This window comes from Heterocephalus glaber, unplaced genomic scaffold, assembly GCF_053883595.1.
Source record: "Heterocephalus glaber isolate CG9 unplaced genomic scaffold, H.glaber_assembly_v1.0 deba00000849, whole genome shotgun sequence".
Taxonomy (NCBI): Eukaryota; Metazoa; Chordata; class Mammalia; order Rodentia; family Bathyergidae; genus Heterocephalus; species Heterocephalus glaber.
Genome location: NW_028258167.1, coordinates 10,999 through 35,470, shown reverse-complemented (window position 1 = coordinate 35,470; position 24,472 = coordinate 10,999). Strand labels below are relative to the sequence as shown.

At 41.2% G+C, this 24,472-nt stretch overlaps 1 protein-coding gene and 1 long non-coding RNA gene across 2 annotated transcripts; one reads left to right on the top strand and one right to left on the bottom strand.

The window, feature by feature from the left end:
• Positions 1-2,581: 2,581 nt before the first annotated feature.
• Positions 2,582-7,954, bottom strand: LOC147828912 (protein FAM170A-like). Its single transcript, XM_087207851.1, has 3 exons — positions 7,776-7,954; positions 5,978-6,109; positions 2,582-3,237 (listed from the first exon to the last, which is right to left on the bottom strand). The coding sequence occupies exons 1-3, from the start codon at positions 7,843-7,845 to the stop codon at positions 2,582-2,584; spliced, it is 858 nt and encodes a 285-aa protein (XP_087063977.1). The 5' UTR covers positions 7,846-7,954.
• LOC147828911 (uncharacterized) lies at positions 3,023-21,354 on the top strand. The gene is made up of 5 exons (XR_015449981.1): positions 3,023-3,201; positions 5,186-5,339; positions 7,794-7,877; positions 11,657-11,721; positions 18,456-21,354. It is a non-coding gene; the product is annotated as an uncharacterized LOC147828911 (long non-coding RNA).
• The last annotated feature ends 3,118 nt before the right edge of the window (positions 21,355-24,472 follow it).

Below are 24,472 nucleotides of genomic sequence, written 5' to 3'. Positions count from 1 at the left end.
TACTTGTATTTTCCTGTTCTGATGCTGTTTCACCAGAGTATTTGGTTTGTTGTAGGTTTTATATTTTGTTATTGACAGGTAAGTGTATACCTTTATGGGATACAGTGTGATATTTTGGTATGTTTATACACTGTGTATTGATGATCTCCACACACTAAGGTTATCCACAATTTCAAATAATCATATTTCATTTTGAGGAGAACATTCAAAATCTTCTCTTCTAGTTTTCTGAATATGTGAAACAATATTGTTAATTATAATCAGCCTTCGATACAATGGGGTCAAACTTTCCAGAACCTTCTCTGTGCCATTTCTTTGCCCCTAGGTAATCTGAGAACAGTTCAATCATTGTTTGACAATACCCAGGGAGCTGGGGACTGGGCTTCTGTCTGCACTGGAGTCTCACGCCTCCATGTTACATTTGGCACTCAAGCAATGTTGGAAAAAACAGACTGAGTTCCCTGGCCTGTTTCAGGATGTCCAGGCCCCACTCCTTCTGTGCTCTACACTAGAGGTGCTCAGTCCCTTCTTCCAGCTCCTTCTATGATAAGCACCATTTTTACTACCTACCTGCACACCATCCCGCTACCAGTGTAGACAATCCAAGGTGTTTATATTTAAAGAGATGTTCTCAGATACTTGGTCACCCACTCAAAATAACGATGGGTATTGTACATGTTATGCTTTATATTGATAGAGAAATATTTCTGGACTACTCAAGATTTTGATACCCACATCAAGAGCACCATGGGTTTTATTAAAGGTTGAAAGAAGAGAGCACACCTAGTAGGTGTGTGAAAACGATGCTTTTTATTTAACTGATATCAACACAACGAATTTCCAAAAGAGTGCTAGAAGTAGCACGTCTGAAGTTGCCATTTGAAGAGCACTTGTTACATTCAGACCTTTGCAGAAAGGGATGCCAGTGAATGTAGGGACAAAATGGGAATATGTATAATATATAAATATTACATACGTTGACTTTGAAGAGTCTGGCTTCAGCAAATGAGTAAAGTTGTACAGTTTATACCAACGCATACTACAAAGGGGAAGGCCGGGTTTCAGAAGTAAGATAACAATCTTAGGATTGGAAATGTTGATCTTGAGGTGCTTGTAATATACTTGTAGGATGTAGTAGGAATCTGGTTCTATGCCTTGGGAAATATTTTATGACTGAAGTTATGGGTTGGGGGAATATCATACATGGTAGATAAGCCACATGAGTGGAAAGGGTCAGTCTATAATGGCTAAGAGGAGTCAGCTGCGAAATTGAGAACACAGAGCGTTCTAGGTCAGAATGGAAGGGAGCAGGAGAAAAATGAAAGCAAGGAGATTGAAAAGGCCATGTGATGTGACACAAGGCAGCGGTCATATGTTACGATATAAGGGGTGAATGGGAAGTTAGGAGGCTGTGAGAACGAAGAACAAACACTTCTCCCAGGAATGGTACTGCGTTAAAGACATAAGGGTTAAAAGAGGGTATCGGGGCAAAACTGGTGGAGGAAATGTCTGTCTATGTGAGTTCATGTGGACTTCTGTAACAAATTCTGTACTGGGTAATTTATCAACAACAGACAAGCATTCCTCACAATTCTAGAGGGTAGGAAGTCCAAGATCAAGGTACCAGCCTATGAGTGTCTACTGCGGACCTTTCCTCACAGATGGAGCCTTCTGTCTCTTGCTGCTCCTATGGAGGAAGGAGCCAACAAGCTCCCTCCAACTTCTGCTGTGGCCAAGACAAGTACGTCTCAGAGGTATTTGGGGGTCTTGAGGCACATAGGATGGCCAAAGCTGTTGTGGTGACAGTGTAGCCATACTTGAGGAGAAGCAGCTGCTTGATTGGCAGTGCTGCACATTTCTGGGAAGTGGGGGGAGCTAAAATGGGGATTGTCCCTGCTCTCCAGAAGTCTCCTGATGTGGTGGCAAACGAGATCATGGGCAGCGAGGTTTGGGGATTTATAGATATCATCAGTGTGCTCTGATCCCTCCTCAGTCTTTGCCCTGGGAGAGCCCAGTCCTCCACCCCTCTTCACAGTGTCAGCTGCAACAGACCACAGTACCAGGGAAGGACTAAGCAGGTGTCAGGCGTGCGGCAGCAAGCCTGTTCAGGCAGCCACAGGTGGCCAGAAAGTGCTGGGAATAATTTCCCAGGGCCATCCCCAGGGCTTTGAGCGTGAGGTACTCTATGTGACAGCTGTTAGTGACTCCATGCTCCTTCTGGCTGCCAGATGGAGAAGCACCTTAAGGGTCCGGCCTCATTTTCGCCTAATCCATCTGGATTAGAAGATTTACCTGTGCCTCACGACCCTCACCAATATTATCATTTGTAACTGTTATACTCTCCATTCCCAAGACTGCACCGCTGACGCAGAAACAGAACAGAGGTGTGAATAGAAGGAAGAGATTTAAGCCCACAGGTTTATGGTACTGAAGTCTAATCTTATTTGTATCCTCTCCTAACCATCAAGACAATGAAAATTTCTATGTGTTAAAAAAAGCAAAACAAAAATTGTCAAAGAAATTAAAAACATAAATGTAACAAACCCACAGAAATTTCTCCCTAGAGCCTCCAGATGTTGTGTTAATATTGCCATTCTCTCTTCTTAATGTTCCTCTTTCTTTCCTGCTCCCTTTTTTTCCTTAGCCTGGCAAAGGCAAGGTGGAAAGTAAGGCAAGAAAAGCCCTGCTCAATGCCATGTTCCACATGTTTCATAAGGTTCTCCAGAGTGGAGAAGACCCTGCAGCAGGCCATGCACCGGAAGCCCCGCTCCAGGCCCTCCAGACCCGGAGGTGTTTTGACGCTGGGCCCTGGCTCCTGAGCCAGAGGCATTGATGCATTCTCAGCCTCTTCCCATCCCTCTTGGACCTCACTGTCCCAGTGAGCCTCGCTGTTAGTTAGGTGCTGTGTATCTGTATCGTCTACGAGGGTGACTCTTGGAGGAATCCCCTCAGGAAAGGTAAGTTTTGCTATGCTTATCCTTGTCGGGGGAGGCTCCAGTTCTCCATCGGTGTCCCCGAAGATAGCGACCCCCCTTTTGGTTAGGACACGCATGTAGTACACGTTCATGACTCTTTCCCTTTCAGTACATCCTGAGGTCATCAAGTGGTTATTGGCGAGCTTGGAAGGTCCATGGGAACTTGAAACGAAGGAGTCCTCCTGACACCCCATCAAATCTTGATGCAGAGGCCTCTTGCGGGATGGTACATATAGAATATATTGAAGTAATTTATTGGTTTCTAGGAAAAATTTCAAAAAGCAGAGGATGAGATGGCCCTGAGAACATCCTTGAGTGAAGGCCTGTGAGATGGGAATGCGTGTATCTATGATGTTTCAGAATTCTGTGTGGTATGTGTTGTGCAAGGTGTGTCCTTGGTATAGCTATGTGAACCATGAGTTTGTGGTGTTGCCTGGAGATAAACAGAGATATGTCATATTGTTATAGGCGTACACATCTATATTATATACACACATGCAATACATATTATCCACACACACAAATATATAGATATATACACACATACACATATTCTGGTCGTATCTGGTGAATGTTTCTGGTACTGGTCAAAGCAGATAGTGCTGGGCGTGTGTATATGTATGTGGGACAGTGTTGTGTGGCAGGGCATGTGATTCCTGTATGAGTGGTGAGTGTTGTTAGATGGTGTGACAATAGCCTTCCATGGCAAGGGAAATGTTTATGACCTCAGACCCTGAAGCTCAAAGGAGAGTTGATAACAGGGGAGCAGAAGTGACGTTTGGGTAAGAAAATATACATATTGCAGGGCTCATGCGTTTTCTAGCGTTTGGTCTATCAAACATATAGGATTAAAACAGGTTATCTCTTTGAGGAGAAGTAAAGTTCTTTATAGGATTAACATGTAAAGGGGTGAATCTGAGAATAACTGTGTGTAGGAATAAGAGTGCAAGGGTGTACCCATGTGATGCTACGAGGGAATGGGAGGGGAAAGAGAGAGAGAAGAGTATCTGCCAAAGAGAAAGGTCAAATGAAAGAGAAATAGGCCCATAACGTAGTATAAAGAAGTATGACGTATGTGACACTTGAGTGTGTGAAGCTGAATTTACCCCGCTCTGAAGGGAAGGTGCTGATCCCATCCCCTACACATCTCAGCGTGGTCCACTGCCTCAGCCACTGTTGCCTGGGTGTTCTCATGGAAATGTGTGCTGAGGAGCTTTGTCATGTGCTTCGAGGCTTATTTCCTATTCGTCCCTCCCCGAGGCCTCAATCTTAGTCCTTTGCCCTAAGGCCCCCTCCTGTTTGTGAAGGAAGAGTGAAGTGAGGCGTGGTCTTGCCAGCAGCTCAGCTGTGCCTCTTGTCCAAGCTCAGATCCCCTTTACATCGGCCTCACTATTCTCTGCACCTCCTAGACAGTCACAACCTCAAATGAAAGATTTGGTCAAGTGTTCAGTTTGGAGAAATAAATATTCATGATCTCACTATGCCACTGTTCCTGTTGCCACTGAGAACCAAGTTCGCCTCCCTTTATTTAACTGTTTAGAGCATCAAGATCTCTCATTAGAAATCTCACATTAGACCAATTAGTGTCTTACCTGGGTACGACACAAACATTGCAGTGACATGGTGTGTGTTGACTGCAGTGTGTGTATGAGATAATCGCATGTTGGTTAAAATTAAATTAGGCTTTACAGTGTGACTGATTTGATGGCTACAAATCTGAGTATGGAATAAATTTTGCTTGAAAGGGAATGACACTGGGGTGTGTCTCTGTTAGTTTGACACATATCTGTGGGTTGACTGAATGCCCTCTGCTTAAGGATTTGTGTGTGAGTGCTAGTGTATTGTTTGCCATTGTTTAGAAATACAATGTAATTAGTGAAAATAGTCTGTTTGAAACTAGAGCCATTAGTGTATGTGCAATCCAAAGAAATAATCAAGGATTATGAGTATGCAAAAATCAAGGTATATAAGAAAAAGAAATCATGAGTTTTGAAAATGCAGAACTGTGGGAGGATAAAAAAAAATGAGGGTACCAAGAAGACTGTAAAAGACCAAGTGGGCATTTATGTGTTTGCCTCAGAAAATAAAATGAAGGACTGAGTTCAAATTGGTTGATACAAAAATCTTATACTTTCGCTCAACAAAAATGTCTTAATATAGCAAAATATAGGCAAGAGAATGTTGAAAACATCCCCTTATTCTCTCCACAGAAGGCAACTCTAGTGGCCAGGCAAAGTATAATCAGTCAATATATTTTTCTTCAAACAAAAAAATATATGCAATAATGAGAATATAAAAACGGAAATCATGCTACATGCCCAGTGCTCCTGGATATAAGAATGCATGAAGGGACGGAGAGAGAAGGTATGTATTTTGCACTTTCATTTATACAAAGTTTAATACACAAAATGAGAGTGAGATCATCTAGAAGTTAGAGTAATAATTACTTGTTTGCAAAGTTGGGACAAAAACTGAGAATACAGAACTCACGTGCCTGTGGAAGATGAGAAGGAAGGGAGAGAGGAGTGTAGACAGTGCAGATGGGTCTGGGAAGGGACCCGTGTGTGAATACTGCCTATGGAAATGCATGGATGTGATGTACTTTTGCATTGGGTGTGTCTATAATGTATCTCAAACCCAGGTATTTTGAGGATCCTATGATGTTGGGGTTGTTTTAAGCGGCTAGTGTCTTCACACCTTCGTGCCGGTCTACCATAGTCCTCCTGATCATGCTAACACACTGTTTTTGTGTCTCTGATCATTTTGTACCCCCTCGGCCAATCTCCCACCATTTCCTTAGCAGAAACCCATCCGCCAGTGATCGTGGACTTACTCCAGGCTTCTTAGGTGTTTTCCCTTTGGTATTGACTACTTCCGCTTCTGGTTATTTTCTGTTTCTTTCTGACTAAATTGCCTGTATCAACTGATGGTCAGAAGCATTCAAGTAAAATCTGGGATGTGCCTAACTAACTTTTGGACCCTGTTCAACAGTCCCTCCATACCTGCACCACGAAATTTGTCTTCATGGGAGAGGTGCTCTGAAGCTCTGTAAGAAATATCCCTCACTTTGTAGTGTTGAGTTGGAGCCAGTACCTCGTCTTCACCCTGAAGATCAGCTTGCATAGTCACCTCTCCTGTGAAAGTAAATCATGATGAAGAGATATGGTCCCGGTTTGGTGTTCATGTGTATTGATTTATTCTTAAGCAAATAATATGAGTCTATCCTTTGGCATTTTCGGTGAACATATATTGCCTCCATCCTTTTTCATAAATAATACGGTTCCTATTAGTAAACATTTTTAAACGTGGAATAATCTTTATCTTGTCACTACATTGCGAATCACCACATTTGCCCAACCTGTGGGTGGCACAGAGCCTCCTTGCTTCTGCCTTTCCACTTAGACTATGACAACATGCTTACTGAACTGCCTTGTACTTAGCTCTGCTCACGGGATAACATTTGCTACAAGGGAAAATGAATACAAGTGTCATGTGCCACTTCTATAGCCATACAGACCTCTGCATCTATCCACGCACTTGCCCTTTCCAGTTGACCGGGATGTTGGTAATCCAGAGTTTCTTTGAAAGCCATATGTGGATGACAGTAATTTTTAGACTCACCCTATGCATTAGCTCCGGAAAGACAACTGCTCTATTTCCTTGAACATACACAAGTAAGAAGTAGATTCTGTGTGTACTAGTTACTGTAGCTTGACCTCATCTAGTGAAGTCAAGTTGTACTGTGTTTTTAAGGGGAACATAATTTCATTTGGTCTGTAGTATGTGGACAGTTATGGTGGATGTTAGTATTTACCTTTCTTTGACCTATTTTTTGCCTTGTGTGTGTGTGTGTGTGTGTGTGTGTGTGCCTGTGTGTCTGTTTGTATATGAATATGTGTGAGTATGTGCTTTACATATTTTATAGTTTATAATTTATAGCATTTTTATTATGTGCTAATGTTAATGAAGGTAAAAAAGACAAGTTTACCCCTGTACAAAGGATTATTAGAAAATACAGAAGCTCAAAATGTTTTTGGAAAGATCAGACTGTTCTTAGGAATATGAGCCACTCCTTTGAATTTTGGAGTCAGCTCCAATCTTCCTGCTCACATCAGTGAACAACAGCTGTCCATCACAGGACTTACTTGTTTCCTGTTAACCTCCAAGGCAACAACAACTGTTCAATTTCTAATTTTTCTGTAAGCCAAATCTTATCTCCTTAATTCACCATTCATAGCTAATTCATGTATGGCTGTGTGGGTGTGCATGTGTGTTTGTGTGTGTCCTGATTCTTCTTACATTTCACATAGGAGTCATACAGACATATCTCCAATATGTCATACAGACATATCTCCAAATTTTTTTTACTTTTGCTTAAATAAATAAATAATGACTTTTTAAATGCTTCTTTCAGTTCCATGAACCAGTTTCTTCATCAAAATGAAGAAAGTACTCAGAAATCGTTACTTCGTTTACACTCCCAATATCCTTAGGAGGAAGTCAAATGACAGAAAATCCATTGTTCAAAGAAAAAAAGTTGTCTGGACTGTGTATGTGACAGTGTAAACTAGAGTGATTCTGAATAGACTGCCCCTTCTGCCACAGAGATAAAATCTGGATCACCCGAACCTTCTCTTCACCCTCAGACTACCTGAGCCCTTGGAAAGACAAAAATCTTCCCTCATTCAGCCACTTCTGTCTCTCTCCTTCACTCCCTCACCACAAACTACAAATCCTTTCTTCCCCCTCATTTTAAAGACAAGTCCTCATTCCCCTCTTAGAGAATATACTAACATGTACCTCTTGACATCTTTGCAGGTTGAGGTGAGAGTCTGCTTTCTAGATGTTTTCTCTTCTGTTTATGGTTCATGATTTCACTCTCTGGAGAATCGCTGAAATCAGGTAAATTTCTCTCTGATATATCTCTCACAGTGTTAGTCAAGGCTGATAAAGAATGAAATTTGTATAGCCAAACCAAAAAACACCACGGGAAGGTATGTGTTGACCAGATCACTGTGTGGAGCAGTGATCAGTTGGGCACCACAGTTGATGTGATGTCAGTTATCACTAAGGGCTCGGCAGTGTACTGTGACCCCTCGATGACATCACTAGAGTTCCAGGACCCAGGAAGTACTCACAGCACTGCAGGCTTGCCAATATCCTTTGCCTATGTAGATGGACGCCTTTTATCTAGTGGAAATTCTGTCACTGACCTGAATCTCCATATCTTGGCCTTCATATCCAAACTGTAGATAGACAGTGTTGATTACAAGGAAATCCTTTTATGTGCCTGGGGATATTTCATTAATCAATCTCCCCAGTGGTGAGGATATGGCAGGAGCAGAGAGGATTAGGCTTAGCACTATGCTTGTCTCATAGAAAATAGTAAATTTATACCTAAATAGTATTCTTTAAATTAGGTAGATACACGTGTGAGGTGCATACTGTAATATAGGTGTAGATGTGAGAGTGTCTCATAAATCCACACAATTCTCGTAATGATTGGATCTCTCATGTGCCTGCACAAGCACACCCATCACCTTTGACACTCTTCTTCATTACTTCCCCACGGGGTGGGAGAGACACAGCCCTTGGCTTCACAAGACTGGCTCTTTGTAGACTTTCAAAGGAGTTTCTTTTGGTTTTGGGGGGGTTTTTTTGGTACCGGGGATCGGACTCGGGTCCTTGCGCCTGGGAGACAGGTGGCGAAACCACTGAGCTAAATCCCCAGCCCCATCAATGGAGTTTTTAATCTCTTGCAAATCTGTTTGCATCTGTTTTATGGATTCCATTTGTTTCCTATGTATGTTGGGATTCCGTCGTGTTCCTGAGCTCCTCTCTAGGTTGATGAATCATGTCTTGTACTATGAGCACAATCCCTGCTGTTATCTGAGAAATTATTTCTGATTTCATTTTTTCCAGATCCTCTTTTGTTGCTAGTTCAGGGAGTCCAAGTGGTTGAGTATCAGAGTGTTCCATCTGGTTTCCCTTTGGGGTTGCTGTAGGTGGTCTGGAAGTCTGATTTTGAGACTTGTTTACGTGTCTTCTCATTTTGATGGGGGGCAGGGGCTGTGCTGCTGGCGCCCACTTGGCTCACCATATCTGTGCTGGCAGGGGTGGTATAGCGGCCCTGAAGCATCCTCTTGTGTGCTGGGAGCGGCTCACCTCCTCTGTGCTGGCAGGGGTCTTCTCAGCACGATTTATTAAAGAGGCTATCTTTCCTCCAGTGAGGGTATTTGGGTCCTTTGTCAAAGATGAGGTGGCTGAGTATGTCTGGAGTTGTTCCTGCATCTTGTAATCTCTTCCACTGATCCTCAGGTCTGTTTCTTTGCCAGGACCATGCGGTTTATATCACAGTAGCTTTGTAGTATAGTTTCAAGTTGGGGACTGTGATACTCCCTACCTTGTCTTTGTTGCCTAGAATTCTTTTTGCTCTTCTGGGTCTCTTGTTCCAAATGAATTTTTGGTTTGTTTTCTCTAGTTCTGGGTAATATGCTGTTGGAATTTCAATTGAGATTGCATCCAATCTATCTAGCAGTGTTGGAAGGATGGCCATTTTCACTATATTGGTTCTCCCTACCCAGCAGCAAGGGATAGCTTTCCATTTTCTGATATTCTCTTTGATCTCTTTTTTCAGAGTTCTGTAGTCTTCAGAGTAGAGGTCTTCTATTTCTTTCATTAAATTGATTGCTAGATATTTCTTTTTTCTTTTTTGGATGCTATTGTGAAAGGAGTTGTTTCTCCAGTTCCTCTCTCAGTGAGTCTGTTGTTCGTGTATAGGAAGGCTATTGACTTTTGTGTGTTGACCTTGTGTCCAGCTACTCTACTGAATTTGGTTATTAAGTCTAGAAGACTTTTGGTGGAGTTCTTGGAGTCTTGTATATAGTGTATCGGGTCATCTGCAAATAATGACAATTTAACTTTTTTGTTTTGTGTCTTAATTCCTTTTATTTCTTTCTCTTATCTAATTGCTGTGGCTAATGTTTCCAAAACTATATTGAACAGGAGTGGTGATAGTGGACATCCTTGTTTTGTTCCTTATGTTAGTGTGAAGGATTTCAGTTTTAGACCCTTTAGTATGATGTTAGCTATTGGTTTTTCATATATGGCTTTTATCAGGTTGAGATGGAGACCATCCATTCCAATTTTCTGTAGGGTTTTTATTAGGAATGGTCACTGGATTTTGTCGAATACTTTTTCTGCATCTGTTGGGAGGATCAGATGGTTTTTGTCCTTGGCCCTATTGATATAGTGTATTACATTTATTGATTTGCATATGTCAACCCATCCCTGGATCCCTGGGATGAATCCCACTTGGTCAGGGTGTATGATTTTCTGATGATCTTCTGCATTCTGTTTGGCAGTATCTTATTGAGGATTTTTGCATCTATGTTCATTAGTGAGATTAGCCGATAGTTCTCTTTTTTGGTTGGGTCCTTCTCTGCTTTGGGGATCAAGGTGTTGCTTCCTTCTAGGAATGAATTTGGGAGTATTGCATCCCTTTCAATTTCATTGAAGAATTTAAACAGTAGTGGCAATAGTTCTTCTCTAAATGTCGTGTGGAAGTCAGCAGTGAAGCCACCAGGGACCTAGGCCTTTCTTCATGGGTAAGTTTTTAATTACCTTGTCAATTTTGTTGATTGACATTGGGTTGTTCAGAATTTTTAGGTCTTCTTCATTCAACTTTGGTAATTCCTATGTATCTAGAAATCAGTCCATTTCTTCTCTTTTCCATCTTATTGGTGTCTAAGTTCTCAGAGTAGGTATTGATGATCCTCTGGATTTCTGCTCGGTCCATTGTAATTTCTTTTTCTTCTTTCAACATATCAATATTATTTTTATTTTTGTCTTACTTATTCATATAATATTATAGTAAATTAAGGCTCCAGAACATGCTAAATTGTAAGACTGGTATGTTTAATACCTAATATAATGTAGCTTTATTTTGAAAACACTACCCCCTTTGTGCTCCTTACAGATCCTAGTGTTTTAGATTGTGTTTCTTAATTTTCCTTTTGCAAATATCTGATTAACTTGTCTGCATTCTTTCATACTCAGTTCACTGTAAATTCACTGGAACTCAACATTCCAGAATTATTCTCTATCCTTCAATTTCCTTTTCCCTAATCTTTATGCCACAGCAAACTTACACTGAACACAAAGCATCACTTTCAGACTTTCTGTCCACTCATCTCTGGATTGTCACTTCTGGATGGCTGTTCTTTATGTGTATCCCATAATCTTACACAGTGCCTGGCATGTGGCAGAGGCTTGCTAAAATTTTTCGCTCAACAAATGAATGAAGTAATAGTGCCTTCATTATTTAAGGTCCTAGAACTGAACTGAATTTTAAAGTCCTACAACTACTAAAACAAAATTGAAATTTTAGTAGCATCTATAAAATTCAGTAGTATCTGCTATAATTTAGTGAGCGCTAGATAGAGATTAGCATTTTCACAGGCAGGAAGCTTTCTTGGTGCTTCTGACCCTTTTAAAAAGCCAAAAAGAAAGCAAAATAATAACCTGTAAATCACAACAGGAGTTTCACTGGGGCATCAGATTGACGACATAACTAGCCAGAAAAAGAAAAATACTTCTGCTGCAGTTTCAAATGCTTGATACAGTTGCTCGTGTTCCAAGATGCATGTCTTTGTTGATGGCTTGTTTGTTTTTATTGGTAGAGAAAATGTGCTGCTGTAACAAAACCATAAAAGGCTGTATGAGATGGAATCTGGAGAATCTAAAGGTATTTAAAATAAATATTTCCACCCTTGAGTTTAGCAATTTTCAAGACAGATGTCGTCTATCAAAGAAAGTACCAAATGCTTTTTTTGCTCCTCAACTTGGCAGAAACATTTGCATTTTCTGTGTTCTCAGTTCCCTGATAGGGAGTTTCGGTTTTTGGGGGGTTTTTGTCCCCCCCCCATTAACTTTATTGGTACATTTTAGGTATAAAATACAGTTACATTTGTCATTGGGATCTTGTACCATTGCATGAGTCTCTTGGTTCTTATATTTTTTTCCCCTTCCCTTGCCCTCCCTTCACCCCCTCCACCCTTCCCTATTTGCAAAGACTTTGTTTCCATTTTTTTTCCTCTTCTCATATTTTTTCCTTTCCCTTTTTCCCCTTCCCCTACCCCTCCCACTTCTCCTGCACCTTTAGACCTTTTCTTCAGGTTACACAATATCAGTTATACATTTTTAAAATTACAATATTAAGATCTAGGAGACATTACCACAGATTTTACAGAATTTAAAAGGATATAAAAAGTGTATTACAAAAATCTTTTTTGAAATAAATTTGACAACTTCTAAGAAGTAACTTGGAAGACAAATTAATGAAACTAACTCTGGAGGAAATATAAAATTTGAACAGCACCTATTAAAGAAAGTATATTCCCAGCTTGAAAACCTACCTATATGACAACAGCAGGCTCATAAACATTTTAACTGATAAATTATATCAAACAATTAAAGCAGAAAAAAGAAAGAACGCTTCTCCCCTCATTTTAGGAACTCAACATTGTGCTAATCCTAAAACTGGATAAAGATAATAGAAGAGAAAAGTATGAACATAGATAGAAATTTGTTTAATAAAACAAACTATTGGAAGTCAGATCTGGCAGGATGTAGAAAGTGGTTTTGTTATAGGGATGGCAGTGTTGGTTCAGCATTGGAAGATCCACCCCCAAAAGTCATCATTTAAACAGAGGAAAGGAAAAAGCCATATGATCCCGTCACTAGTTGGAGAAAGAGTATTGGACTAAATTCTACAGCTGTTCATGGTAAAAGCTATCAGGAGACTAGAAGTAGAACAGAACCTTCTCAACAGATCAAAGACATGTACTCCATACTTCCAGTAAGAATGCCTTATATGAATGGAGAAGATACAATACTTTCTCCCTAAGGTGGGGAACAAGGGCAGATATGCTTACTCTTCATCTGTCCATTAAACTTTGAAACCTAGTCCCCACCAAAATAGTCTGACGATAAAAAAAAATGACACAACTAGGATAGGACTGGCATGGCAGAAGCAAAATCTTTATATGTAGATGAAATGATCATCTATAGAGAAAATTCTAAGAAATCTCTAGGAGCCCCTAGAACTTGTACTTGAATTTAGCAGGATTAGAAAACACATGATATATATAAAAATTCAGGTCTGTGTATACTTGCTATAAATGAAGAATTGAATATTGAAATTTAAAAGTTATGTAGGAGTACAAAGGACCTAGAATAGTTAAAAACAAAAACAAAAACAGTGTTGGAAGACGTTTAGTACCTAATTTAAGAGTTCTTCTAAAACTACAGTAATCAAGGCAGTGTTGGTGTAAGGAAAGACATATAGATCATTTGAATAAAACAGAGAATCTAGAAATAGAACCACACATATACGGTCCACTGAGTTTTGAAAGATTATTTAACATTAGCATTTTATAGAATATAAACTCAATTCAAGAGCCGAGGAAGAGATAGTGTTTTCAGCAAATGGCACTGGAACAGCTGATATCCGTATATAAAAAATTAACCTCAACCCTTTATTTCCATACATGAAAATAACTTGAAGGGATCTACAAACCTAAATAAGAAAGCCTAAAAGTATAAAACTTTAAGAAGAAATTATAAGGGAAAATATTTTTGAATTCAGGGTAGGCAAGAACTACCTAGGATACAAAAAACATGATGTATAAAAGAAAAAAATTGATAAATGAGATTCCATCAAAATTTAGAACTTTAAATGACATCATTAAAATGAAAAGTAGTCCTTAAACAGACCATATTTACAATGCATATAACCTATGAGCAGAATATATAAAGAATTCTTAGAGCTCATTAATAGACAACCCAATTAAAATGTAGACATAAGAAGATGATAAATAACCAGTATAGCACAAGGAATAGTGTGCAACTCTAGAATCAGAAAAATACTAATCACTACAATAATAAGATCAAATTATGCACTCATTAGGGAATTGAAGTTAAAAGCTTTAAAAGCCTTGTCATGACTTTTTCTTTTTGTTGGATTCTCCCCCTTTACATTTAATTTGTCACGCCCAACGGATTCATTCTGCTGGGTTTCCTGGGGTTGTGATCCTCATTGTCTTTTCCTAGGGTATTGTCTAAAATTTTTTGGAGAGCCGGTTTGGTATTCATGAAGTTCCTGAGGTGCTCTTTATCATGAAAATATCTTATTTCTCCATCAATTTTGAAAGGTAGTTTTGCAGGGTACATCAGTCTGGGTTGGAGGCTGTTTTCCTTTAGGGCTTGAAATACAGCACTCCAAGCTCTTCTTGCCTTGAGAGTTTGCATTGAGAAGTCTGCTGTGATTCTGATGGGCTTTCCTTTGTATGTGATTTGTTTCTTTTCTCTCACTGCTTGTAGAATTTTGTTCTTCTGTTGGGTTTCTGGAATCCTAACTATTATATGCCTATGTGTACGTTTTTTTTTTTTTTTATTAAGGCTAGCTGGAGTCCTATATGCCTCACTTATCTGTATGTAAAGTTCTTTTCCCCTGCTTGGGAAGTTTTCTGCCATCACTTCTGTGAACAGTTTTTTTTTATGTCATCTGCACTCTCTCCTGTTTCTTCATTGACTCCAATCAGTCTTATGTTATTCTTCTTTGCATCATCTAGCAGCTGCTGGATTGATTTCTCGTGTTCCCTCACAATTTTAAAGCAATTTTTCTTTTCCTCCTCACTAATTGCAATCTTATCTTCTATATGTGAAATTTTATCCTCACATTGGTTCATTCTGCTGCACAGGCTTTCGATGGAGTTTTTAATCTCTTGGAAATCTGTTTGTATCTGTTTTATGGATTCCATTTGTTTCCTATGTTGAGATTCCATCATGTTCCTCAGATCCTCTATTTTTTTATCTGTGTCCGCTCTAGATTTATTAATCATGTCTTGCACCATGAGCAAACTCTTTGCTGTTACCTGAGTAATTATTTCTGATTTCATTTTTCCCAGATCCTCTTTTGTTGCCAGTTCAGAGTCCAGGTGGTTGAGTATCAGATTGTTCCATCTCGTTTCCCTTTGGGGTTGCTGTAGGTGATCTGGAACTCTGTTTTTGAGGCTTGTTTATGTGTTTTCTCATTTCCAAGGGACAGGTGGGTGGGTGCTTCTGGCACCCACGTGGCTCACCTTCTCTGCCCTAGGAGCTTGGGATGGCAGCGGGGGAAGGCCCATTGTAATTTCACCATGTTCATTCCTAATTGTATGGATTTGGGTCTTTTCTTTCCTTTTTTGGATAAAGTTTGCTAAGGGTTTGTCGATTTTGTTTATTCTTTTGAAGAACCAACTCTTTGCTTCATTGACTCTTTTGGATTGTACTCTTAGTCTCCTTTGCATTGATTTCTGCTCTGATCTTTATAATTTCCTTCCTTGTATGAGCTTTGGGTTTGTCCTGCTCTTTTTCTAGAAGCTTGAGGTTCAGCATCAGGTTGTTTGTTTGAGCTCATTCTGGTTTCCTAATATGAGTATTCACTGCTGTGAATTTCCCTCATAAGACTACTTTCATTGTGTCCCATAGATTCTGATATGTTGTATTGGGATTGTCATTTAATTGTAGAAACTGTCTGATTTCATATTGGCATTGTCATTTAATTGTAGAAACTGATTTCTTCTTCAGTTTCCTCTGTGACCCATTGGTTATTCAGAAGTGTGTTGTTCAATTTTCATTTGTTTATGAACTTCTTGTGGTTTCTTTTGGTATTGATCCCCAGTTTCATCACACTGTGGTCTGATAATACACAGGGGATAACTTCAATTCCTTTGAACGTACTTAAACTTGTTCTATGAGCTAGTATGTGGGCTATTTTTTAGAATAACCCATGTGCAGTCAAAAAGAATGTATATTGTGATTTTGTGGGGTGGAGCACCTTGTAAACATCTCTTAAGTTCATTTGTTCAAGAGTTTGATTGAGTTCTAGTATTTTGTTGTTTATTTTTTGTCCAGTTGATGTTTCTATTTGTGACAGTTGGGTATTTACATCCCCCACTACTAATGTATCAGTGCTTATTTGATTTCTCATGTCCATTGGTATTTGTTTTATATAGTTGGGTGCACTAGTGTTTGTTACATATATATTTATGATTGTCATCTCTTCCTCTTGGATTGTTTACTTTACAAGGATGTAGTGGCCTTCTTTGTCTGTCTTAATCGGTGTTGGTTTGAAATCCATTCGATCTGCCAAGAGGATAGCTACTCTTGCTTTTTATGGGGGAGGGGGAGTTCCTGTCACATAGAGTATTGTTTTCCACCCTTTAACTTTCAGTCTATGAGTTTCTTTTTGAATTAAATGTGTTTCTTGTATGCAGCATGTTTTTGGGTCTTGCTTCTTGACTCCTTCTGTCAGTCTAATTCTTTTGATTGGTGAATTGAGACCATTAACATCGATGGTTATAGTTGATACGTATTGACTTATCCTTGTCATGACTTTTTCTTTTTGTTGGATTCTCCCCCTTTGCATTTAGTTCCTTGTCATGCCCAGTGGATTCTTTTCTTCTGGGCTTCCTGGGTCTGTGATCCTTATTTTCTTTTCCTAGGATATTGTTTAAAATTTCTTGGAGTGCTGGTTTGGTATTCATAAAGTTCCTCGGGTGCTTTTTGTCAGGAAAGTATCTTATTTCTCCCTCAATTTTGAAAGATAGTTTTACAGGGTACATCAATCTGGGTTGGAGTTTGTTTTCTTTTAGGGCTTGAAATGCTTTACTCCAGGATCTTCCTGACTTGAGAGTTTGTGTTGAGAAGTCTGCTGGGATTTCCTTTGTATGTGATTTGTTTCTTTTCCCTAACTCCTTGTCAGATTTTGTTCTTCTGTTCGGTTTCTGGAATCTTAACTATTATATGCCTAGGTGTAGATTTTTTTTCTTTTGTACCAGGGATCAAACTCAGGACCTTGTGCTTGTGAGGCAGGTTCTGGAACCAGTGGAGATTTTTTTGATTATGGCTTATTGGAGTCCTATATGCCTCACTTATCTGTATCTTTTCCCCTGCTTGGGAAATTTTCTGCCATTACTTCTGTGAACAATTTTTTTATATCATTTGTACTCTCTCCTATTTCTTCATTAACTCCAATCACTGTTATGTTATTCTTCTTTGCATTGTCTAGCAGCTGCTGGATTGATTTTTCATGGACCTTTACTATTTTTAAGAAATTTTTCTTTTTCTGGTCACTAAATGCAATCCTGTTTTCTATATCTGATATTCTGCCCTCACATTGGCTCATTCTGCTGCATAAACTATCAATGGAGTTTTTAATCTCCTGGATATATGTTTGCATCTGTTATATAGATTCCACTTGTTTTCTATTCTGGGATTCCGTCATGTTCCTCAGCTCCTCTATTTTTTTTTATATATGTCTGCTCTGGAGTTATTAATCATTTCTTGCATTATAGACACAATCTCTGTTGTTAACTGAGAAAATATTTCTGATTTCATTTTTTCCAGATCTTCTTTCATTGCCAGTTCAGGGAGTCCAGGTGGTTGAGTATCATCAGATTGCTCTATCTCACTTCCCTTTGGGGTTGTCTTAGGTGATCAGGAAGTCTGGTTTTGAGACTTCTTTTCGTTTCTTCTCATTTCAGCAGATACAACCTGCTGCAGCTTTGTTGAGGAGACTTTTTGCTTGCCCAGTGGTGTTCAATTCTCAGCAAGCCACTGAGAGGCCTTTTCTCTGCTGCTCACCACTGTGCAAATTCCAATGCTATCTGGGCTGGCCTCTGGCTGTTACTTGGCCACCTGCATAGCTCTTTTCCAGGCAGGCCTTTGACTGGGGCCTATGGGCCCAAGCTGCTGCTGTCTGGCCAGGGACCTGGCTAGGACCTGCTCATACATGCTCAGCTCTGGTCCATGCAGGCTTCTCGCTGGGATCTGAGCGCACTTACCGATGGAAACTGGGTTGGCCTCTGGCTGTTGCTTGTGTGCCTGTCAGTCACAGATTTTCTAAAGAACTGATTCTAGGAAAATGATATCCAGATAATATGTTTATCACTGTATATAACATTTAAAAATGCTTAAATCCGTATTGACTAAGTCAGTAGCATATAGTATTAAGCTTGCATGTAAATCACTTGTGAAGTTTGTAAAAATTTGGATTCTCAGATTCAAACCCAGGACATTTTACTGTGAGCATTGAAAACATTCATTCCAGTTTCAAGGGGCTGGAACAACACAGGCAAAGGTTTGCCTGTTAGTTACACTCTTAATTAGCTGCATGACTCTGGGCAAGTTGTACCTTGTCTGAGCCAACATTTCCTCTGTCATCAAATTGGGGTAAAGGTAGCCATTAGTGGACTTGTTAGGATGGAAAGGACAATGCATAATTGTTAAGAAAACTTGACTTACGAAAAAACTAAATCCAAAACCATGAACATGTATCAAAAATGAATTTACTTGTGTAGGAGTATGGATACCAGGTCCATAATATTTTGTAAAATAATTGCTGCTTTCTAAAATGATGTTTTATCTTCATTTCAGGAATAAGTGACTACAAACATTGTGGCACCTTCCTTTCTGCTGACTTCTGCCTTCAGATTTTCCTACTTCCATCTTACTCATCAAAGATGACAGAATCACCAAAATTTTAAGACTGGTTTATTAAAAAAATTCTTTTCATTATTTCACACAGATGACAAAGAAACAGTAAACAACGTTCTATAATTATTTCTTGGTTGATGGTTTTGGAACCATGCCCTTTAGAAAAAGCTAAACTTACTCAAATACGTGTAAACCACTGTGTGACTGGCAGAGATGAGGGAGGGCTGATGTAGATAGTGTTGTGGGAATGGCTTCAGCAAGCAGTAAAGAGTACATGGTGATGCCTTACAAAATTTATCAAAGCCAAATAAACTTATGTTTGTGTTAAGAGTCCCAGAGTGTGGTTGCTTGGCTAGAAGCCCATAGTACAGGAGAGTAGTTGGAGAGTCGAAGGAACATTCTTAGAGCTCACTCAGGTCTCTGCTCCTTAACCTGCCCACAGATGTGACTGTTTCCTTACTGCTTCCAGGTCACTTAAAAATTCAGTTCCGAGGTCAGGGGTGCACTTGGTACCAGACTCAGTGCAGTTGTTGCAGACCGGTCAGCCTCTTTGGTTTGGAAACTCTAAAGAGAGACAGAGTTCTAAAAATTGAGGAATTGGTGAGAGAATGTCTGTTCTTACACTTGTCTGTGCCCTGCTTGCCTTGAAGGCTGAATCTGCCTACTTTGTGAGGATTATTTCCTCATCCTCAGATCCCCAGACCTTTCCAGAATGACTGAAAGTGTTTCCTCAAGCAGCCTCCTCTTGCTGCTGTCACTTCTTCCTCTCTTTCCTGTGCCTGACTCCCTATGGGTCTCAGGACAAGCCAGGCCAGGAGACACTTCTGTGGCTTTTTCTGACTCCTGCCTCAAAGGTCAGGGTCCTCAAAGGTCGGGGCTCCCTACAGTAGCCCGCACCCATCTCCTGGTGCCCGTGCAGGCTGCTCCCTACTCCAAGCCCTGCTAGCCTTGTCCTTACATGTTCTGCCTCTTCACAGAGATGGGCAGGAGGACCAACTCTTACCTGGCACTGTCTATTGGTCTCATAATAGTCACCCACCATTTTACTAAGGGTCAGCTGGGGATCATTGACAAAGAGCAGCAGGTGCTTAAGGGCCTAGGCCAGTGATGGTGAATCTTTCAGAGCTTTCAATGATGCAAGCAGCTCACTGTGGCACAGGTGCCACAGCTTTGCCACCAGTGGCCTAGGCCAGCTCTGAGCAAAGACTCAATTTTCATTGAGACCAATGAGCCAGCTCCTTCTGCCCAAAGATACAATCTGAAGAAAGTAGTTGGAGATAGCACGGTTTAGAAGTAAATATTTTAGGATGTGGAGAACTGGCAAGAGGTGGGAGTTTCCTGTTTCACAATTTCCCCCTCTATTTCTTGTTCTGCTTCCATCTGGGTTTGGTCTCTGTCTCCATCTGCAGAAAGTACAGCCAAAGAAACCATCTGCCTCTCACTCTAGCTCTACTCGGAAAGAGATTGTTTTCATCAAGGACAACTTTGAAAATCACCTGGGAGGTGGAACTGGGGGGAGTTTATTACTCCGCTGAGCACTGGGAAGCAAATGCAGTGCGATTGTTCCTCTCGTTGAAAACAGTTTCAGTTTTCCCACTTCTCTAATAGGACAAAATTCAACCTTGCCTTTGAGGTACCTAGAATAGAAAGCCAAAATTCTTTTGGAAATGCAAGCCTTCTTAACATCCCAGGGCATTTTGAAAATCCTTTGGAAGTTGTTTTCGTTTGGTATTTCTTTCCGTAGGACTTTGGTGAAATGCAATGGCCCCAGCCAGAGACTGGGGAGCAGAAAGACAGACTTGGGAGAGGAGGTCAGGGAGGTAGGGTATGGTCAGTGAGCAGGACAGAAAGAGCCCGAGAGCTGGGCAGATGGGGACAGGCCTTGGGCACTCACTGCTGCCAGCATCTTAGGGGTCCAAGCCATATGCACTTCTCTTAGGAGCTCAGCCCTCAGCTCCCGGGAGATGGAAACTGGGGTGATGGCCCCGGAAGTGTTTAAGCACAGCGAGTCCTGTTGACTTGCACGTGCAAGGGGGGTCTTGCATAACCACTCAAGGTGCTCAAGGTGTTTGCAAGAATAGTTCAAGTGCGCACTCACTTGACTGGGGCTGTTGATGGGGAAGTGGTTTCCACAGTGTGAGGAGGTGAAATGCCGGTGTCATCCCAGGACCACACTTAGCTGCTCCTGCAGCTCTGTAGTCATAGTTTCCTCTGTCAGAGCAGAAACTTCTCTCCGATTCCACTGCTCTTCTGACTGCACGGATGTGCCTGTGCCTGGATGCCACATGTGCTGAGCAACACAACTGAACTGCACGCACACCCACACCCAGGGGATCAGAGCCGGGTTAGCAAAGCCTGGGCCACAGGAGTCTTGAAAGCATTGCCAGCCTTTCAGGCATCTGCTCTTTCAAGAGAGATTTATCAAGGGTCCCCCACAGCACACTAATCAAAGGACAGAAAGATGTGTTCGATCCTGGTGTGAATGTACATGTGGAAACTTAAAATGATCTCGCCTTTGACCAAGAAATTCCATTTGGAAGCATCTGTTTCTTATACAAAGAAATCAAAATATTCATGAAACCACATATCTAATCCTAGCTACTTGGGTGGGAGGAAGGAACTTGCAAGTTTGAGGCCAGCCTGGGCCATGAGGCAAGACCCTGTTCCAAAATAAAAAGGGCTGGGGATGCAGCTCTGTGATAGAGCACCCCTGGTTTGGATCCCCAATACCAAATAAGTAAATCATAAATGAACATCTGGTCTCTGGCATGTTTACAGCAATTGAAAATTGAATGTAATTTAAATCATCCACAATATGGGAAAGGCTAAGAAAATTGTAGTACCTTCACTAGATTGGCTCTATGTCAGGGCAAGCTCTACTCATGACTCACTGTTCTTGCTTCCGCTTATGTGAAGGAGGTGGGTGGTGTTTGTGGTTCTATTCCTCTTATCGTGTTCGAGAATGGGTGGGTATGTAGCCCCATTTTCTGATGTTTACCCTGACACCAGGAAGAGCTTCTTTTCTGTTTGGCCTCAGATATGGGCGATAGTCATCTATGAGTCAACAGGAATGTGCAAGTCAGCACCTTCTTAAAAATAAAGTAACTCAGGAGATTGGAAGACTAGCCATGTCTAACCTATAGAGGGAAAAAGAGGAAATGTTCACCATATACAAAGTGTTAGGTACCCTCATATTTTAAAAAAAGGAACAAGACAAACACATTATAGTGAAAACATATTTTTCCTGAACTAATTCTATTTTACATCCTTTCTAATATCAGAAACCTGCATTTTTTGGAAGCCACCTTTCCCTGTAATTTTCAGATTTTATGTAAAAGTTACCCAATATACAGTTAGAAGTATGTGCTTTGTTTAGCTTAAGCCAGTCAATGAAACTCATCCCCATAAGCATAGCATCTGGTTGGGAATTGAATTTCTCAGTCAGCCAACTCTGAAAAATCTATTGATTTTTTTCAGCAGGAACACAGACTCACTCTTTTCTGCAAAAAGTGAACAAAATTCATGCCACACTCACAGATCCTGGCAGCCATCCCAAGACTCTGACCTGGAAGGCAGATTGGAAAGAGAAGACAACAGCACCTGGGACCCGCTATGGCTGCCGCATCCAGGTTGCCTGGGGACAGAGTCACATCTGTACCCTACAGGCTTGGGGCCACAAGGTTCATTTATTCACGCCTCTTTGAGTTGGGCTTGCCAGTTTTCCTCCTTGAAACTGCCAGCATCCTGAGAAATGCAGAGAGCTGGGTCTGTTCAGAGATACCTTTACAGAGCGCCAGGCTGGGTTAAAGGCCCCAGGCCCAGGCTACAGTATGGAATGTGTTGAAATGGAAAAGTAGGAGTGTGAGCAAGCAAGGTTTGCTTCTGTCGCTGCCCAATGGAGTCAGTGAATTGAGAGACACAGAGATGGAGAAAGAAAAGCCTTTATTAGCTACCAGCCGGCATCATCAGAAGATGGCAGGCTATTGCCTTCAGTAACTCATACTGTTTGCCCTAAGGTAGTGTTTTTTATAGAGCTTCTCATGGGAAAGGATGTGGATCCCAGACAAGTAGACACCTCAGTTGCCCGGTATTTCCAAAAATAGCCTTCTCTGGAGTATGGGTGCTTCAATCTCATCTCCTTCACATGGGTCAACAAGACTTGCATTCCAATGGCTCTAAAGACATAAATGATAGGTCTCTCACCACCTCAGCAGCTACTATGTGTAGTAGCTGCCCTCTTCCTATCGTGCCTTGCCCCCTCCCCTGTGTGACATCATGCCAAGATGGTTGCTCTCACCAAAGAATAAACCCTTCTTCCCAGTATGCCCTGTTCCCGCCTAGAAAGTAACCTAATACTCGCTCACCTCCTACCACCTAGTGACATCACCGGCTCCTCCATTCCCTAGTCACTACCTCACTCAACCCCACCTCAGCCCCTACAAACCCCACCCCAGTCTCTATAAAAGACTCTCCCTGCCCCGGCCATACTGCTTTTGTCTCTCCTTTGTTCAGAGACAGCCTAGCAGATCTATTCCCCTAATAAAGGCTTGTTGTGGCCTGGTCTGCTCTTGGTCTTTGGCCCTTTTACCTGACAATAAAAATGATCAAAATTTCTGTACTGATGAAAGTGACTGGTGCCTCATTCTTACTGGGGTCAGCGTGTAGTGTATCTCGAGAGTGCCCTTGTAGGTGGGACTTTCTTCCATAACTTGGAACTAGGGAGCACTGAAGAAGGGAGTGTTTTGTGCACTTCCACCAACTAACATCTTTGCAGTTAATCTATAAGTTGTGGGATAGATATCAGCAGAGAGAAACTTCATGAATTGGGTTACACATTGGAGCTTATGTGCACATTCAAAGGTGTCACTAAATAGACTTGGTTTTTAAACTTCTGTGTGCATCTGAATTTTCTGGATGCTTGATCAACATGTGTAGGGCTTCACCTCCCACAGATTGGCAGGGAGTCTTAGAACTTGGATTGCTAGGATGTTGGTAGTAGCTGCTTACACTGGTCTCTGAGCACTTCCTTTGGAAAAAGGTAAGTATTGCAGTGCTGCTTGAAGTGTGGCCTGTTGTACTTTGGTGCGACGTTCCTATCCCAAATACCAAGACTGCAGCATTAAGGAATTTGCAGGTGCCTCTTGAATGGATCAGTAAGGTCCTTTAACATAGGGGTTAGGTTACATTGAAGTGGGCGCATCAGAAATCAGTAGAGGAAAAAACATTTCTGCCTTGCTGAGAAAGGCTTTGCCAACTTGTTGATGACTGCAAACCCCATAACCAGCAGTCATTCAGGAATGTAACTGCAGAAATTTCTACTTTCAGATAAATTTACTGTGAGTAGAGAGAGACAGGGAGGTGAGACACTTAGGAGGTACTGCAGTCCAACTGCAGCCCCGATTCTCCTTTCTTACCCTTTCCTGTGAAACAGTTATCTTTCTCTACTTAAAGGAGACAGTGCCTCAGCCTTCAGGCCTGAAGATTGAACCCAGGACGTCACCTGTGCCAGACAAACACTCTACCACTAAGCTATGTCCCCAGCCTTCTAAACGTTTTTGACAAAGTCTTCCTAAATTGCCCAAGGTGGGCTTGAATTTGAAATTGTCCTGCCTCAGCCTCACAAGTAGCAGAGATTAGAGGCCTGCATCACCAAACCCAGCTGCCAGTCAGCTGTTGATGAAGTTTCAAGGAGGATGTGGCTTTGGGACTAGAGTCAGATATTTTTCACCTCCACACGTGGTGCTGCAACTCCACAGGGTCCCAGAGAGAGGCCTGTGCTGAATGTGCACATCCCCAACCCCAGTCTAAATACAAATACAGTACGGCTGGACAACCTCTCTGCTGTTGGCTCTCTAGTCCTCGAATGATCAGATTGAATAGATCAGAAGTGCACTATCTTTAGAAGGCAGTTCCATTCCCAAAGAGACCACATGACTGGCCCCCAAACAACTGTTGAT